This window comes from Saprolegnia diclina (genome assembly GCF_000281045.1).
Source record: "Saprolegnia diclina VS20 unplaced genomic scaffold supercont1.8, whole genome shotgun sequence".
NCBI classification, from domain to species: domain Eukaryota; phylum Oomycota; class Saprolegniomycetes; order Saprolegniales; family Saprolegniaceae; genus Saprolegnia; species Saprolegnia diclina.
Window position 1 is genome coordinate 881,225 of NW_008246075.1, and position 18,247 is coordinate 899,471.

General features: G+C 58.8%; 6 protein-coding genes across 6 annotated transcripts; 2 read left to right on the top strand and 4 right to left on the bottom strand.

The window, feature by feature from the left end:
- Positions 1–178: 178 nt before the first annotated feature.
- SDRG_03585 (hypothetical protein) lies at positions 179–2,306 on the bottom strand. Its single transcript, XM_008609222.1, has one exon. It carries the CDS (start codon positions 2,144–2,146, stop codon positions 215–217), a length of 1,932 nt encoding a protein of 643 aa, XP_008607444.1. The 5' UTR covers positions 2,147–2,306; the 3' UTR covers positions 179–214.
- A 125-nt stretch (positions 2,307–2,431) lies between these two features.
- On the bottom strand, positions 2,432–8,386 carry SDRG_03586 (hypothetical protein; the record flags this gene model as incomplete). The annotated part of the gene is made up of 2 exons (XM_008609223.1): positions 2,432–7,648; positions 7,699–8,386. 2 exons carry the CDS (start codon positions 8,384–8,386, stop codon positions 2,508–2,510), a joined length of 5,829 nt encoding a protein of 1,942 aa, XP_008607445.1. The 3' UTR covers positions 2,432–2,507.
- Positions 8,387–9,774: 1,388 nt separating this feature from the next.
- On the top strand, positions 9,775–10,759 carry SDRG_03587 (Ras-like protein Rab-32). The gene is made up of 4 exons (XM_008609224.1): positions 9,775–10,145; positions 10,195–10,218; positions 10,272–10,322; positions 10,380–10,759. The coding sequence occupies exons 1-4, from the start codon at positions 9,831–9,833 to the stop codon at positions 10,644–10,646; spliced, it is 657 nt and encodes a 218-aa protein (XP_008607446.1). The 5' UTR covers positions 9,775–9,830; the 3' UTR covers positions 10,647–10,759.
- Positions 10,656–11,687, bottom strand: SDRG_03588 (hypothetical protein). The gene is made up of 2 exons (XM_008609225.1): positions 11,133–11,687; positions 10,656–11,076 (listed from the first exon to the last, which is right to left on the bottom strand). Exons 1-2 carry the CDS (start codon positions 11,348–11,350, stop codon positions 10,746–10,748), a joined length of 549 nt encoding a protein of 182 aa, XP_008607447.1. The 5' UTR covers positions 11,351–11,687; the 3' UTR covers positions 10,656–10,745.
- A 743-nt stretch (positions 11,688–12,430) lies between these two features.
- SDRG_03589 (hypothetical protein) lies at positions 12,431–14,170 on the bottom strand. The gene has a single exon (XM_008609226.1). It carries the CDS (start codon positions 14,092–14,094, stop codon positions 12,481–12,483), a length of 1,614 nt encoding a protein of 537 aa, XP_008607448.1. The 5' UTR covers positions 14,095–14,170; the 3' UTR covers positions 12,431–12,480.
- Positions 14,171–15,395: 1,225 nt separating this feature from the next.
- SDRG_03590 (hypothetical protein) lies at positions 15,396–17,519 on the top strand. Its single transcript, XM_008609227.1, has one exon. The coding sequence runs from the start codon at positions 15,573–15,575 to the stop codon at positions 17,445–17,447; it is 1,875 nt and encodes a 624-aa protein (XP_008607449.1). The 5' UTR covers positions 15,396–15,572; the 3' UTR covers positions 17,448–17,519.
- The last annotated feature ends 728 nt before the right edge of the window (positions 17,520–18,247 follow it).

The window sequence follows — 18,247 nt, forward strand, 5'->3', positions numbered from 1 at the left end:
TTTTATAATATAAGTTTGAAAGATGCATAGAAAACGTAAGTTTGTGTGTACGCATTTATTTTATTTTTAGAAACTGTGAATTCTATTTTTGGAGGCATCTGAGAACTGAGTCGCGTTGATGGACATCAAATGATTTGGTAACAGCAATACCTTCTATTTAGTTACATCAATATCTTCTATTTAGTTGGTATCTACTAACACTTGTGGACTCTATCTACATTTCGTCGTCGTCGTCATCGCTATCGTCATGGTCATGGTCATGGTCATGGTCGTGGTCATGAGCGTCGTCATACTCCTCGCCTTCCGCATTCTCGCCTTCTGCTGCGTCGTCCTCGCCGTCGTCTTCAGCCGGTGGACCCTCGACATCGCCAATGACATGAACCTCCAAACACGCGGCAGCGTCGCTCAAGTGTTCGCTCGTCTTGCGCTTGGCACCAGAGACCACCAGCTGCAGTCGGAGCCGGTGCACGACCTCGTTCTCGGCGTCCCCGCCTGGCACGACGATCGTCGAGTTGACGTGCGTCGACGTGGTCGGGCGAAGCGTGCTTAGCAGCGTGCGGTCGCCGGCCGTGTTGTCGTACCACACCTGAACAGCGGCAAAAGGTACGTCCGACGCCTCGACCTCGTAGCCGTTGTCGTCGACCATTGTCGGTGCGACGCGGAGGCAAAGGCTTGCGATCGAGAGGCGTCCGCCGACGCCGACAACAAACGGAGCGGGCTGACCGGCACGGACGACCGTGGCCCACGGCGCCGTCTCGTCGAGGCGTTCGGGCCACGCGGGCAACGGGTCGGACAACGACCGCTTCGGGATCTTGAGTGGGAGCGGCTGCGTCGTGGAGAAGGCGTCGACGCCGACGAGACGCTGGAGGTCAGCGTCATTCACCAAGCAGTCGTTCAACGATGCCTCGATCTCGCGTCGGTTCATGTCGGCACCGATAAAGACAATCTCTTGCTTGCGGTCACCAAACGGAGCAACATAGTCCGAGTGAATGAGCGCTGCGTCGGCCGCCGGGACGTTCCAGTCGGCCTCGGGCTGCACACACCACCACGGCTGGAGCGGCGAGAGCGAGAGGAGACGGCCGTGCTGGTTCCACTCGACCATCGTGTCGTCGCGGCCAGCAATCCACGCAAAGCCTTTCGAGCGCAGAATCGGCGACGGCGCACTCGGCAGCTGCCACGGCGCAGCGCGGTCGCCGGGAAACACGACATCGCCCTTGAGGCCAAAGTGCTGGCGCACCCAGAGCGCAAGGCGCGTCGGGTCGAACGGGCGCCGTGCCCGGTACACAAACGACCCAATGCCGTACTCGTCTTGCTCGCTTTTCGTTTCTTCGCTGCGTAGCGACTCCATCCAGCCGACGCTTTCCTTGGCGTCGTCGAGGTTGAAGCGCTTCGTGTGCAGAATGGTCTCCATCGGCACGTTGGAATACTCGGCGCAGACGATCGCCGCGTGCGGGTTGAGCGTCCGCAGCAGCGCAAGAACCGATGACTTGTCGTTCACAAGGTCCATCTTGTTGAGGACAATGACGTTGGCAAACTCGACTTGCTCGATGAGGAGCTGGCTCACGTGCTTGGTGCCTTCGCTGCTCCCGTCGTCTTCAACCGGAAAGACCTCGTGGAACTGGCGCGTCGACGACACGAGGTTGGGAAACTCGAGTCCGTCGACCACCGTCACACACGTGTCGAGCGCTGCGAGATGCGCGAGCATCTTGTCGTCGCTTGTCGCAAGCGTCGCTGTCTCGACGTCGAACGCAAACGACTCGGCCACCTGCATCGGCTCGGCGATACCCGTCGACTCGATCACGAGGTAGTCATAGACGCCGAGGGCGCGAATGTCGGCGATCGCGCGAATGAGGTCGGTGCGGAGCGTGCAGCAGATGCACCCGTTCTGCATCGCGACAAACTCGGGCTTGGTCTGGACAACGCCGGGCCCTTGGAGCAGCTTGGCGTCAATGTTGAGCTCAGCCATGTCGTTGACGATGACCGCGATGCGCAGCTTGTGCTCGGGCGACTCGAGGATGCGCTTGAGGAGCGTCGTTTTCCCCGCGCCAAGGAACCCCGAGAGAAGCGTCACGGGCAGCGGCGGCGTCGACGTGCGAAGGGAAGGCGCCATCGCAAGCAAAGGTGAAAAGGCAAAGTGAGCTGCCATTGTTGCCACCTTATCGGCGAGTCGGCATGCCAAGGGCGCCGTCGGAGAGGGCGGGTCCGACGGCGGCGGTGAGATCCGACGACGGCGTCGTTGCCGTCAAGGTCAACAACCACGTCACACCCTCGTTCCTTGTTATCCGGCGGCGGGCTATCCGACGGCGGCACGGTCGGACGTTGACACAAGACAAGATCTTATATGGTCTTAGGTCGTTGCACCGACCAGGTGGCGCCCTCGTGGTATCAACGCTACGATTTGATGTTCCTCAGGACCTCTGCTCAAGTATGTACAAAGTCGTCTGCCGACGCCAGTTGAAACAAAGATACCATTAAACTACGAGAGTATGTATAAAATATAAAGGCAGCTAGCGCACAGCGACGTAGTCTTCATGCACCTCGGACGTCGGGACGACCATGCCGCGCGCGACGCCCTTCTCTTGCGTCTGCTGGCTCGCAAAGTTGTTGAAGATTTGCTCCAAGGTCGTTTGCGCCACCGTATACTCTTCAACGTGGTACGCGGCCTTGCAGCCCTCGAGCATCGAAAAGACGGACGAGAGGAGCAACGTGGTCGGGCTCACGAGCTTGAAGCGCGCGACGTCGTTCTGGCGCTCGAGCAGCTGCGCATGACCAGCCCCCATCGCGGTCGCCAAGAAGGCGTTGAACGCCTCGAACCGGTCTTCCGTGAGCCACCACGTGCAAAAGTCGCGGGCGCGGATGTACTGGTTCTTCGCGATTGACTCCATGAGTGTGTACCCTGTCGCGTGGTCCATCGCGATGCAGCTGCTGCGCTGCGGCTTGCCAAGGCGGCGGCACGCTTCCTGCGCGTCTTCGAGGCTCAGTGTCGGCGTCGCGCCAAACTCGCGCTCGACAAAGTCCAGGATCGCATCGCCCGGGACGTGCGCGAGCTTGATGTGCATCATGAGGCCGTCACCGAACCGGTGCTTGAGGTGCTGGATGCTGCCGAGGCAGCGGAGGCGGCCACCGACCATGATACCGACACGCGTGCACAACGCTTCGCACTCTTCCATCGAGTGGGTCGTCAAGAGAATCGTCGACTCTTTCGAGCGCGTCGAAATGTCGGCGATCACGTCCCACATGAAGCGGCGCGAGACCGGGTCCATACCGGTCGACGGTTCGTCGAGGAAGATGATGGGCGGCGCACCAATCATGGCGATCGCGACAGAGAGCTTGCGCTTGTTGCCACCGCTCAACGTGCCCGCGAGCTTGTGCTCAAAGTCGTTGAGGTTCATTTGCGTCATCTTCTCAGCGACGGTATCGTTGATGCGACCGGACGGCACGCCCTTGATCGCCGCAAAGAGCTCCAAATGCTCGCGGACCGTGAGGAGATCCATGAGCGCGTCAAACTGCGGGCAGTAGCCCATGAGCCGGCGCACCTCGATCTGCTGCGACAGAATGTCAAAGCCGCCGAGCGTCGCCGTGCCCGACGTCGGGAGCACGTCGCCCGTCATCATCTTCATCGTCGACGTCTTGCCAGCACCGTTGATACCGAGATACCCAAAGCACTCGCCCTTGGGCAGAGCGAGCGCAATGTTGGACACACCGACCTTGCCGCCCTTGTAGACCTTGCGGAGGTTGCGCATGACGACAGCGTCGTTGTCGGCGCGACCACTGTTGACGCGATCCGCCTCGGCTTGGACGTCGACGTCAATGTCCACTGGTGCGTCGACGATGACCGGGTCCTTGGAGAGCTTGGCCTTGATCTTGGGGAAGCTGAGCGCATAGTCGATGCCGATCGCGAGGATCGGGAAGAGCACAGCTTCAATGGCGAGGTACATGATCTCGTAGCCAATGACGTCGGTGCTGAAGGACGACACTTCCTTGGTCGTGCGGCCAAACGTCGACCGGATCGTGTAGATGCTGAGCTGGTTGAGCGCGTTACCGACGCAAAAGAGCGGTGAGAGGCGCCAAATGAACTTGAGCGACGGGTTGATGTCCTTTGTCGAGTCGATGACGTCGAGAACGACCGAGACCGTCATGAGGACCGTGCCGAGCGCGATGTTGGTCATTATCGTGTACGTCTGGGACGACGCCGGCTCCGAAAAGAGGTACGAGAGGCAGTAGCAGAACGAGCAGAGCGCAAAACCCAAAAGTACAAAGAGCGCAATCACGGCGCCGAACGGGTTGGCCGCGCAACCAAAGCAGTCGTGGCCCGTGAAAGGCGTAATGTCAAAGAGGTAGATCGCAACAAGACCGATGACACACGGAATCATAAACAGGAGCATGTCCCACGCAAAGTTGGCGAGCCAAAACGCCGGAAGACTCACGCCCGACACGAGCTGCTGGTGTTTGGAGTTGTGCGAGTGGTGCTTCTCGTTGACAAGATACGGGACAATCGACGCCGTGAAGAAGGCGAACGCGAGCACGACAAAGATCGACGTCGCAAATGACATGAACGTCGTGAAGAGCGTCTTGGTCATGGCGGTCAGCGGCAGCGGGTGGCTCGTCACCTTGAGCGTGATGCCAGGCTGCTGCGTAAAGAGCTGGTACAGCGTCTCGTCAATCGCCGCCTTGTAGTTGGGCGCCGCGTGCACAGCCGTCGTGTTGATGAGCACGTTATAGCCGTACGTGTTGTCGACCGACGACGCCTGGAGCACGTAGCCGCCGAGTTGACCGAGCACCGACGTCGCTCCGGCCCCACCGTAGCCGCGCTGGTACACCTCGTAGCCAGTGGCAAGGCAGATGCCAGTCGTGTCATTGGCTGCGATCGCTGGGTTGGTGTACGTGATGCCAAACACGGTCGGGTTGTTGGTCGGATACGCTGGCGTCGGCACTGAGAGAAGCGAGACCTTACCAGCCGCGTACGCAGCTGGGAACGCCGCGCACCACGCTGCGTCACCTTGGCACGTCACGGGCACCGGCGTCGAACTGCCGTAGCTCTGCAGGTTGATGGACATGGCCGCGTCGTTCTTGGAGAGCGAGCTGAACTTGAGAATGCACATGCCGAGAATCAAAAAGACAACCGGAAGCACAGCGCCAAAGAGTACAATCTTCTTGTCGCGCTTGGCCGTGCGGAAGCGCTTCTTGAAGAGTGCGACAAAGTGACGGCCAAACATGCGAAGCCGACTCGGCGGCGCCTCGGCCGTGTTGATCTTGTAGCCGGCGGGCGAGAGGAGCGGACTCGCATCATTGCGGGGCTGGAGCGTGTGCTGCTGGTGCTCGTCGCCAATCTCCGCCACCTTGATAAAGACCTCTTCCAGCGTCGTGACCGAGATACCGTACGAGAGGACACCGAGGTCGCTGCTCTGCGCTTCCAAATCCGCAAACATGGCTGCAAATGACGGCGCGTGATCCAGCGGCAGCTGGAACGACATCTCTGTCCCGACGTTTGAGAGCACCTTGGCGACCGGAATGTGCGACTGGACAAACGCAATCAGCGCCGTTGTGTCGCACGTCTCGGTGCGAACGAGCGCAAAGTTGTAGCCGGCGCCGTACCGGTTCTTGAGAAAGAGCGACGAGCCGACGCAGCGCAGCTGCCCTTCGGCCATGATGGCAATCCGGTCGCCGAGGATATCGGCTTCGTCCATAAAGTGGGTCGTCAGCACCACGATGCGGTTCATGCGGTTGTTCATGATGATCTCCCAGCTCGACCGGCGCGAGTACGGGTCCATGCCAGACGTGGGCTCGTCCAAGAAGACAATCTTGCTGTCCCCGAGAAGCGCGATCGCCAGCGACAGCTTGCGCTTCATGCCGCCCGAGAGCTCGCTCGACGCCACATGGCGCTTCTCCGTCAAGCCGACTTCAGCAATCTTGTCGGCGACTTCTTCATTCAGCGCCTTGCCCGAGAAGCCCTTGATGCGGCCGTAAAAGATCAGGTGCTCCTCGACCGTCAGCTCGGCGTAGAGCACGTCGTGCTGCGGACACATGCCCAGCGACTGGCGCAGCTCCGAGAGGTCGTTGCGCAGCGAGAGGCCGTTGAAGGTCGCGTCACCGCCCGACGCCGGAATCATACCGGTAAGCATCGAGATGAGCGTCGTCTTGCCCGCACCGTTGTGCCCCAGAAGACACGTGATCTGGTTCTTGTACATGGTGAGGTCGAGGCCCTTCACAGCGACCTTGATGCCACCCGGCACCTTGAAATCGCGCCGGAGCTGGCGGATCTGGAGTGCTTCACCACTCGCCTCTTGCGCCTTGAGCTCCATCCCCACGGGCTCGATGGCGTCGTGGGCCGCACCCTCGACGTACGCCGCGTCGTCGACGTTGAGGTTGGTCTGGACGAGACCGGCGCTGCGCTTGTTGCGCCAGTACGACGGCGAGACGAGGAAGTACCACTTCTCCGTGATGCCATAGTCCTTGGGCACAACCTTCTCGAGGTAGAGACCGAGAAGCGTGTAGAGCACAATGTCAAATGCCATGTAGTACAGACTCGTCGAGAACCGAAAGTTCTGGTACGGCTCGTTGACGTTGCCGAACGTGATCCCGAGCGAGCTCGCCTCCGCGTTGGCCATGGTCTGAACCCCAAACGCCATGGCCACGGGCGCAAAGATGCACATGGCGTTCTTGGTCGACTCGGCAGTCGTCGCCGAGAAGCCGGACGTGATGAGGTACATGACAAAGAAGAGGATGATGCCGACGTACGTGCCAATGCGCGACTTGGAGAAGACCGACGACACCATGAAGCCGAACGCGAGGACGCTCCAGCCAAAGAGGAGGAAGAAGATGAAGACGAGCACGACGCTGCAGTTGGAGAAGAGGTTGGCTTTGCTCGCGGCGGCTTGGAGAATCGCGGCCACGACAAAGATGGCGCCATACGTTATGTACCACGACCAAATGATCGCGCGGTCGTGGACGCCAAGGATCTTCATGAGCTCGCGCGACTTGTTCTCCTTCTCGGTAATGAGCGCGACGAGAATCGACGAGATCGAGAAGAGGTACGAGATGATAAAGATGATGGCAAAGAACGACGAGACGCTCGTGTAGAAGGGCGACGACGTGTAGCCCTGGATCGGGAACGGGTACACGGCTTGGCCAAAGTACGGCTGCGGCGCCTGACGCAGTGGCGTCAACAGCGCCTGCTTGGACGCTTCTGGGATCTGGTCCAAGTTGATCTTGGTCGGCGAGAGCTTGTTGAAGAAGCCCGCGATCGTCTGCAGCGTAAAGTCATTTTGGACTTGGCCAAACAGCCGCGCATCGAGCTCCGGCGACGCAAGCGCCGTCGTCTTGGCGTTCGTGCAGTTGCCCGGCGCGCCATTCACGTACGTCGGTTGGCACAAGGCGAAGCGCGTCACGAGCGTCTGGAGCGTCATGAACCCGGTGAGCGCGTAATTCTGGTAATTCGTGACCGCGATCGACTTTTGGAGCGGGTCGAACGCGGGAAGGTTGGTCCGCGGTACGTCGCCCGGGATCCCGCCCTTGCCAAGCGTCGAGTTGAGGCGAATCGAGTAGTCGAGCGAGACCGCCGACCCAATTTGAGCCTCGGCCGGTGGTGTGTTGAAGACGATCGCCGAGTGAATCCGCGGATGATCCAGATCCTTGCCGTACAGGTTGTCTACAGGTTTGTTTGAGCATTCGTATCGCTCCTAAATGCATCGTTCGTACCTGTGACATGCGACTCGAGCGTGGCTTCGTCCGAGAAGAAGATGATCGAGTCACCGAACGCCGGAATCGTCGGCTTGCCAATGATGCTCGAGGTGTTCGTGAGGGGCACGGCCGGATGCCACGCCGCAATCGTTTTCGCAAAGTAGTTGCGCGTGAACGCCGTATCGGGCACGACGGCGATCTTCCATGGCACGACGCGGCCCATGCATTCCTTGGGCACCGCGTTGGGCGAGGTCGGGTCGAGGCTCACCTTGCCCTGCACGACAAAGGCCGAGCACGAGAGGTTCTGCGTCAGCGTAAAGTCGGCCATCGACTGCGCGTTCTGGAACGCTTGCACTGCGAGGTTCATGAGGAGCGCGGCCATCGTCGACTCGGTCGTGTAGTACTTGGAGTACGTGGCATTCATGAGGCGGCTCGTCGCGTACAGGTTGTAGCCCGTCCCAAGAGTTTTGTCACCCGGCGGGTTGGTCTCATCCGCCCAGCCCGATGGGACCTTGACGTCGTCCATGAGGTGCTTGAGGCCGCCGAGGAGGATGATGAAGGCGACGGGGACGATCATCTCGAGCGCCCACTTGACCGGATGCTTCTTCTTGAGGAGGAAGTTCTTCCAGAGGAGCGGCCGGATGTGGTCCGGCGCTCGGGCCGGCGCCGAGAGCACCGGCGTCGGCGACTGCGCGGCCGATAGCATCTTGGGAAATGATCGACTTGCATTACTGCACTCCCTGCCAAATTCGCACATTCAATACCATTGTTTAATGTTGAATACAAATATCTAATGTATGATGCATATTTCTATAAAACGACCCCGCCACCCAGCGCCAAACTTGGATCGGGACCAGAGTGTCGGTCCTTCGTGCTGGCCACTTCAGTTATTTTACTTCCGCATATGGAAACGTAGATACTTTAATAAAAATAAACAAAACCGGTGATTACTGGGGCGGGGCGTGGGCGATGAACGTCATCTCAGAGCGTATAGTAGAGGGAGGACCCACTGTCCAACGACGCGGCCACGGGCAACCTCACGGGCAATGGACCGGAGATTACGCATGCTGCAGGTGGTGTTCGATCAAGTCCTTGGCTTGAAGGGCTTGCAAGGGCGACCCGTAGAAGGTAGTGGACTAGCTCTCTGCATACTTAGATTAGTGCTGCTGCTGTAGAGAAAGACCTGCGTCCATCGAAGTCCGAGAGCAAATATTTTTGTCGCTGGGGTGTTTCAGAGTCCTACGCGGTAAAAATGGACCTCTCGCCTTGCGGGGGCTGTGCTTGGTCCAAACCAGGCATAAACTCATCAGCGAAGTCCGCCGAAGTAACACGTCATTGCGTGATTACACTTTTGGCGCTGGAATCCAAGGGGCGTTGATCAAATTGTGACGTGGCTGTCTCCCAAATGGCTTTCTCTTCTATTCTTGTTGCACCTAGGTCGCCACAACCGTGGGCATGATAACGTCTTAAGCATGGGTCCATAATTTATTATTGACCCATGGTCTTAAGTTTGAGTGATTGCTCGAGTTTCGGTGCTACTAGGAGCTATACCGGCGATAAGGGACTTGACTTGATCGGCAACCGCTGCGAAATGTATGAGAGGCAGTGTAGAGGAGCAGGATGCGGCGCGATAGCATCCTTGGGCTCTTGGCGAACGGTGGTTTGCCACTTGATCTTGAGGCCGCTTCCATGCGTTGCATCTCCCGTGCACGTTTGCGTGATTGCTCATCGTCTCGCTTGCGCGATCCATGTCCACAGCGCAATGCGTCATCGCCATGCTTTCGGTATCTGTGGCAGCGTTGTGATACGTCATAAAATGCGATTATCGATCGCTCGATACACACGCGCTGTCCAAGTGCATACGGATGCGACAGACAGCCAAGATGCATCGAGTTGCCCTTGCATGCACTTGTGTCTGTAATAAACACCAGAAAGCGGTATTCGCCTGGTCATACCGGTTTACGGTGTGTCGTTTCCTACTACCGCTAAACGGTGTGTCGGCAAGATAAGCCGGGGGCAGGATGTGTCGCGTATATGAGCCCATGTGCGGAATGCTGATCGCCCGGATAATAATTTAATTATCCGGTGGTTTGCCGAAGAACGAAGTCGGTATCTTCTTCTCTGCCCAAAGAAACCAACGAGCGGACTAGATGGACGGGCGGTTCCACGCAGCGCAGGACGCGGTCGTCAAGGTGCTCGTCTTGGGCGACGCGGCCACGGGCAAGACCAGCATCATCAAGCGCTACGTGCACAACGTCTTCTCGGACCAGCACAAGACCACGATCGGCGTCGACTTTGCGCTCAAGCCCGTGACCGTCCAGAACACGACGCTGCGCGTCCAGCTCTGGGACATTGCCGGGCAGGAGCACTTCCGCGCCTTGAACCGCGTCTACTACAAGGACGCGCTCGGCGCGCTCGTTGTCTACGACATGTCGCGCCCCGATACGTTCGAGTCGGCGCTCAAGGTATACTACTTGCGCACCTTGTGCCATGGCTCATGGGCAATTCTCCTAGTGGAAGAAGGAGATTGATACCAAGGTAGCTGGCGGCACGCGGTCGATGGAGAGGCCTGCATGTATGTGGTGGCGTAGGTGGAGCTGCCCAACAAGAAGCCGTTGCCCGTGATCCTCTGCGGCAACAAGGTAGCCCATGCAGCAAGCGTGCATGATGCGAATGACATTGGTCTGGCTTGTCTCTAGTGCGATGTGGCGGGCGAGATTGACCGCGCCTTCTTGGATGGCTTTTGCGAGACGAATGGCTTTGCGGGCTGGTTTGAGACGTCGGCGAAGGAGAACATCAACATTGACGAGGCCAACAAGGCGCTCGTGGCGGCGATTCTGGCCCATCGCGACGTCTTTGAGAAGAAGCAAGAGCCGCGTCGCGACACGGTGCGTCCGACGGCCGAGACCTTCCACGCCCGCAACAACAACAACGAGAGCTCGTGGTCGTGCTGCAGCAGCTTGTGAGCGAGTCGCTAGGAGATGTGAATACGGCGATGAATTTTGACTTTATTTCTCTTTCGGTCTACGACTAATAAAAATGGCATGCAAATAGAAGGGAGAGCCCTAGTATACGTCCGACGAGAACGTGTTGGCCGAGCCGTTGCTGCCCGTGCTCGCTTGGAGGTGCACGCGGAGTGCATAGTTGGTTTGCTCGAGGCGCTTGATGTGCTCGGCCGCCTGCGTCGCAATTTGCTTGAGCACGTTGTTCTCTTGCGTCGCGTCTTCCTTTTGCTGGTTCTGGATCGTCACCGCGCGGCGCAAGAGCTTGTTCTCTGCTTGGATTTTTTCCGCTTCTTTCGCTTGTTCCGTGCAGACGTGGCGCAGACGCTCCCGCTCCATGCGCAGGTCGTTGAGCTCGTTCTCCTTGCTCATCATAATGTGTTCAAACTCCGATCTGTACATGCACGTGATGAGCATCAGGAGGTGGATGGAGAAGTATGAGCTTGGTACCTTAATCGGCTCATCTCGGCTTGCTTGGCCTGGTCGAGGAACTCGAACTGGCGCTGCGAGTACTTGGGCAGATCGTGCTCATGGGGCGGCTCCTGCTGGAAGCAGCGGCGCTTCATGGAGCGAGCGCTCTCGACCTCCATGTCGCCGAGGAAGGGCGTCTCCATCATGCGGGTCCGCTTCAGGGACATGGTCTCGCGGGGCGGAGCAATCGACGTCATCTCTTCTTCGTGGGCGCACCGAAGCTACAAGCGGAATGGAAGAGTATAAGCCAAAGGTCTGGTTTCCGCATAATCGCATCCGGATGCTCAAACACCTTGGGGAATACAAACGCCAAGGTATTTTCTGGACGGCTTTTACCGAAAAACGCTGGCTTTGCTACAAATATCAAGTCTACGAGAATGATGGTCATACCAATCCTCTCGAACCTGGTTGCACACGCCAGCACCGTTCGTCCTACCACCTGCTATCGGACCTGCCACAGCATGCATGGGATAGCATGGCAGCTGCAAGGGCCCACACGAAAATGAGTCCAAGCAGAAGTCGGTGATGTGGTGTTCTCAGGCTCCTCATTTTCCACTGACAGCTCGTAAAAATCCATCGAAAACGTTCTGGAACCGTCGAGAAACGCGTGTTTCTTCTTTTTAGCAGATAATATAGGACAATTCTGTCCACTCTGGATCGTTAATATCGAGTATATTGTGTTAACATCATACGAATCACTACTATTGTAGTCGCTACTAGTTTGTCGCGCAAGTGCAAGACGCTCTGCCGAGACGAGCGAGTTGTGTCGAGTCGGTTGTGTGGCGTGTTGGAGCCGCCCAACGAGAAAAGGGCGCAGCAAGGACCTTCGTGAGTACACAACATTGTCCATGGATCGTACTGACTTCAATGACTTGGCCCGACCGACCTGCTTATTTTCATCAACAAGGCCACCGGGCAAAGGCGCGGAAAGTTTCAAGCTGGAGTATCAACCTGACCTGTGACAATTTCGGGTGCTGGGTGCTCCTGTTGACTTTGCGATTGACAGAAACGGCGCCACAACAAGCTCTCAGGAGACGGAGCTTGCTTGAGTCTGAGTTCGAGGCGCTGTTTGAGGTGTACGTGGACTGTTATAGCCGCTCGGGGAGACTCGCATGCTATGACGACGACGCCGTCACAACGTGCATTGGCGCGGTGTTGCGCTCGACCACTAGTCATGCTCGAGTACGACGAAATGCTGCGACAGTCCTCCCTCTCAGCTCTCACGCTCGGGTCGAATAAGATCTTAGTGGTACGGGCACACGCATCCGAACAACAGCTTGGAGGTATCAACGGTGGAGTTTTATAATGCACGTGGCAGCAACAATTATTAGACCTGGACGTTGCTCGAGGTACGCTTGGCCTTGGGCGTCAGCTCCGCGGCGCGGCGCTGCATCGTGCGGTTGGGCGTGCGACCCGGCGTCGAGCTCAGGCCGAGCGCCGCGGGACTCTTGAAGCTCGGCGGCGTCGGCGCCATGGCTTCGGTCTTGAGCGTATCGAGCTCGTGCTGTTCGTCGTCGTCGACGTTCTTGGCCTCGGCGGCGCACTGGGCCTGGTCGGCGGCGTCGTGCCAGTCGACACGCATGACACCCCAGAAGAGGATGATGGCCTTGAGGAGCTCGCCGAGTGTGTCGGCCCACCAGAAACCGTCGAGGCCCCACCCGAGCGTGATCGGGAGGAGGTAGCTCAACGGGACGTAGACGCACCAGGACGCAATGTTGTTGGCGACCAAGTTGAGGTTGGCCATCGAGAGCGCGTTCATGCACGACGTGAGGAGGAAGCGCGAGAAGGCGACGAGGATACAAATGACAAAGACAACGATGACGTCCGAGCACATGTCGATGATGACCGGGTCGTTGCTCCAGACGCTAAAGAGCTCGCGGCGGAACGGCAGCACGACCAACAAGAGCACAAACGAGCAGCTCATGACGATCGTCGACCCAATGACGAGCACGCGCTTCGCACCTTCCGCGCTGCCTTGGCCAAGGTAGCGCGACATGCGAATCTGCGTCGACATGCTAAAGCCATTGACGCACGAGTTGACGACGCCAAAGAGGCCGTTGAGCACCGCTTGGGCGGCGGCAATGTTGGGCCCGAGGTAGCCCGAGAAGGCACCGGCAAGCGTGGCCGAGGCCCAGTCCACGACACTGGAAGCACCCATGGGAATTGCGAGCGCGAGGAAGACCTCGACGCGCTCCTTCTTGACGCAGTCCCGCGACCAGCCGCCCCAGTAGTTTTGGTGGTACTTTTGCCACACGATCGTGTAGAGCACAAAGAGCACGAGTTGGACGCACGTACTGGCGACGGTCGCGAGCGGCGACCCAATAAAGCCAAAGCCGCCAAAGCCGTCCCAGCCGTAAATGAAGAGCTGGTTGAAGAAGATGTTGAGGAGCATGGTAAAGCACGAGCAGATCGTCGCGGGCATGATCACGCCGAGCGTCGCAAAGTAGGTCGTGAGGCAGCCGTAAATGTACTGCGGAATGAGGCCGATGGCCATGATGCGCGCAAATTCCGAGCCGTACATGACGGTCTCCGGGTCGTCCATGGTCAACGCAATCATCTCGCCGACAAACATGTACCAAATCATGACGGGGATCGCGCCGAGCACCGCAAAGACGATCGACGTCTGGAGCCACGTGCCAACGAGCGAGTTGTTGCCGGCGCCGTACGCCTGGCTGCAAAGCGTCGAAATGGCTTGGATCGCAAACTGGATAAAGGCCGAGGGCACGCCCATCCACATGCCTGCGAGCGCGACACCAGCGAGCTGCTTGGTACCAATGTGGCCCTGGAACGCTGCGTCCGTGATCGTCATGACCTGGCGCACCATTTGCCGCAGCGAGAGCTGGAGCGCCATGCTCGTGAGCTCGCGGAGTTCTTGCTTGACTGGGATGATCCCACCATGGCCCACAGCCGGGTTGAGGAGCTTGGACTTCTCGGTCGACATGCTACTACTGGATTGTGATCCTCTTGGAAAGGACCGAGCAAAAGTGAGAATGGATGGTACCTCACACGGGACCAAGGAGGTGCGAGAGAAGTCTCCTTGCGCATCAACGCAGCAGAGTTGGACCAGCGTGCAAGCTTTGAAACCATCTGATGCGGTCTCCAACGACCCCATACATACGGTCTACGTTTGGACAAAACCCGCATACTCGTGATCCAGACAAGTAGCCCATCGCAGGCCAAAGTATCCCACGTAGCTACCCTTTTGGACAGGCGACGACATGTCTGAAACTTTAGACGGAGCACAACATTGCTCTATTGCATCTAGCGTGGGCGACGCCGCGTTTCAAGGCTCGAGGACCGTCGACGACGTGCCAAGTATGCGTGTTCTGTCGTAAGCTGCATTCGCGGGCGTTAAATATGTGACGCGACAGGTGGACGCGGCCATCATCGGCCTGGTTCGCACTGGGTTTGTATGGTGGTTTGTATGGCCCGAAAAAGCGGGACAGACCAGGCACCCAAAAACAATACTCTGGGTAAAGCGGCGCGTAATAGGCCGTGTCGCGGCGCCGAACCATCGCGGATTGGCTCGCGTGGGCTTGTCACTTTTATGGGTTGCGCCGCAGCCCAGATTCAGAGACGCCCTCTCTCAGCTGCAAGCTGACGTTGTTGACGCCACCGCTGCGTCGATGGCCGCCGAGCCGGCGCCACCACCCGAGTGCGCAACAAGGACGCGATACGCAGCACGCAGAGGCACGCGACTGCCGCCTTGATCAATCGAATGCCAAATGCGCAAAAGCGAGGCAAGGGGCATAGACGAGCCTAATATCGCAGGTACGCAATGACGCGGTGGGCCAAAGTGTGTTACGATTGCCTCGTCCACGCCGAGTGTGGTTTGATGCAGCGTGTGCAGCCGCTTCCGCCATTGTTTGCGCGCGTCCACGAATGTCGTGTCCTCGCAGCACGTACGCTCCGACGATCCAAATGACCCCCTTCCTGGATCACCATGTCTTCCGACTGAAAACCCGTCATGATGTCCATGCGCATACCATCTCGCCACAACTCGGAGGCAGCCATTTGGGGATGGCCGCCTCTTGGGATCTTTTGGCCACTCGTATGGTGATCATCTTGGGCGTGTCGCAGCGAACCTTGCATTTCACTGGCGAATCAGATGTGCCTCGTGGCGGCTCGTTTTTGTGAGCTGGTGACCAGCACCGGTGCTTTTGGGCGCCAATCGTCCTACCCTCAGCCGAGGGCGCGCAGCCGCGGCACATCTTTCGTGTCGGTACCATATCGCCCGTGCTCGTTTATCGCGCGCAATGACGAGGACCTGTTTCCGACCTTGAGCTACTCGGTGTCGGCTACTACTCGGACGCCTCGTGTCGTGTTGTGTTGGGAGGGATTTACCCTGGGAATCCTCGCTCGCGCCGGCAGCAGCTGAGCTGCTGCGCCTGTCGACGAGCACTTTTCATCTTGTCGGCTATGCGCACTGTGCTTGCGCTGCTCGCGACGGCGGTGGTCGCGCTGCCGTCGTTGGAAGACATCATCGCAGTACTTCCAGAGGCGCCGGCGTCGTATGCGCGACCTTGTGCCGACCGGGCGTACTGGCAGCCGCTCGTCGACGCCAACGCCGCCCTCGTGAACGCTACACGGACTCGCGCCACCGCGCAGCTTGCATCCGGTATGCCGCCGTGGAATGCGACCGCCTACGAGCTCTACTACAAGACGGGCGACCGCCTCGCTGGCCAAGACATGATGGGTCGTCGACACACCTACGTCAGCGACCTATTCCTCGCCGAGTGCTTGGACATGACCGGAGCGTTTCTGGCGGCGCTCGACACAAGCCTTGCATCGCTTGCGACGCAGCGCACGTGGGTCCTTGCAGCGCACGACCCCAAGCGGCTTGTCTACGACAACAAAGGTGTCTTTGTCGACTTGAACGCTGCCAGCGTCTCGTCGTTGCTTGCGACGATGCTTGCGCTCTTGCCCAACGAGCTATCGTCGGCGACGCGCGATGTTGTCTCGCGCCAGCTCCAAGTACGCACGCTGCAGCCCCTGCTCGACCGCTCGATCGGGTCGACAGCACCGTTTTGGTGGCAAGTAAGTGCGTCCAACTGGAACGCTGTGTGCTGGAACGGCATGGCCTCGGCGCTCCTTGCGTCGTTGCGCAGCAAGTCGGACCGCGCCAAGGTCCTTCTGGCGCTTGCAAAGCAGAGCCAGCACTACGTGGCCTCTTTTGGCCGTGACGGGTACGGCACGGAAGGCGTCGCGTACTTCAACTATGGATTTCAAGAGTTTGCCGAGCTCCGCGAGGTCGTGTGCGCGCAGACACGGGGTCTTCTCGACCTCTTTGCCCTTCCCAACGTCGATGCCATCAGCCACGCGCCCATGCTGTTTGAAATGCGGTCCCACCACGTGGCCGCGTTTGGTGACGCCAAGCTCGACGCGCAATTCCTTCCGCATTTGCTGCGCTACGTGCAGTGGACGTACGGCGAAAGCAGCGTGCCAACGTCGCCCCGCCGGTTCAATAGCAGTCTTCCCGGCTCGGCCATGGCCTTGTCGATGCCGCTCTCGAGCGCACAGACCTGCGCGAAGCGCATTTCACCCGTGGGCATGACGCCCGAGCCGCTTCGCCACATCTTTCCAGCCGCCCACGTCGCCGTCCTTCGCGGTGTGAGCGCGACGGACTTGGACGTGACGTTCAAAGTTGGCGGCAACGGCGGCCACAGCCACAACGACATCGGGTCGTTCGCGATCGTACTCAACGGCGCTACAGTGCTCGGCGATGTCGGCGGCCCCATGTACTACGACGCAAGTACGTTTGGCCCGAACCGGTACAAGAGCCCGCTCATGAACGCATACGGCCACCCGGTCCCCGTCGTGCAGGGCCAGCTCCAGCTCGAAGCGGTACACGTGCAAGCGATGCACAAGCTTACACTGCGCACGGATCTTCTCTCGGACGCGCAAGACGTCGTGTCGACGAACCTCGCAGCCGCCTACAACGTGTCGGCGCTCCAGAGCCTGAATCGATCGGTGGCTCTGGTGCGGTCGCCGCAAAGCGGCCACGTGCGCATCACAGACTCGGCCACGATGCGACCCGGCGCCACTGTCGACGTCGAGTCGGTCTTGACGACGGTTGGTGTCTGGACGCCAACGTCCAACACCTCCGGCGTCGTGACCATGCCGTCGGGCGTCCGCGTTACCGTCACCGTGTCGGCGACGGCTTCGTTTATCCTCTCGGCGACGGCGTTGTCGTCGTACGGTGTCTCGTGGACACGCATTGGGATTCGTGTCAATACGACGTCGGCGTCGGCGACCATAACGACGCGAATTGCGCCGCTGCATCCTGCTTGCTAACCCAACAACTCGTACTCTTGCTCGAGATAAGCGTAAATTTAGTAGTTGCTGACAGTGCCCAGCGAAAGCCGTGCGAGGCGCTATGCTACAGAGCCCGTAGCACGCGTTTGCGAGCGAGAGCACGTCGTTGGCGCTCCAGCGTCGTCCGAGAAACCAACTGGTAGCAATGGTACGTCATGCCGCCACAATATGCAAGCCTACCGTACACTGTCCTAATGGATCACTAGGCGGCGCGCGCAGATCGACAAGCGAAGTGTCCAAAGACAGAGCGTCCTTCGAGCCACCAATTCGCGCGCGCAATGTGTCTTGTTGAAGCAACGGATAGGAAGCGAAGGTCCGAGGTCTGTCACATGTGCCGCGACAGAAGGCGTGTGGCGTCGATGATGCTACATTATCGATGATCCTACGCATATCGCGGCATCTCCGAGGTAGCGCGCGAAGTCGGGCGACGACGCATCGCGGTCCGACACCACGAGCTCGTGGCAAAACGAGCCGTTGATGTGGACGAATTTAGGCGTAGGACAGCACCAACGACCACGCATTCGCTTTGAAGCAATCAAGGAACGCTTCTTCCCTTCGAAGAACACACTGAGATATTCATTGTGTGGCTCAAAAGTATTTACATCCTTTGCGGACATGATTGCAGCTCGCGTGCATCTCCATGAACATCATCTGGGACAGCGTGTGTCACTGCGGCCTTACGTTGCCTGCACTACTCTATGCGGCTCTGGGAACGAGTCTCTCAGAACGTCTCGGAGGGGCCACGAGCGCCTTGTAGCGCACACGAGCGTCTTTTTCAA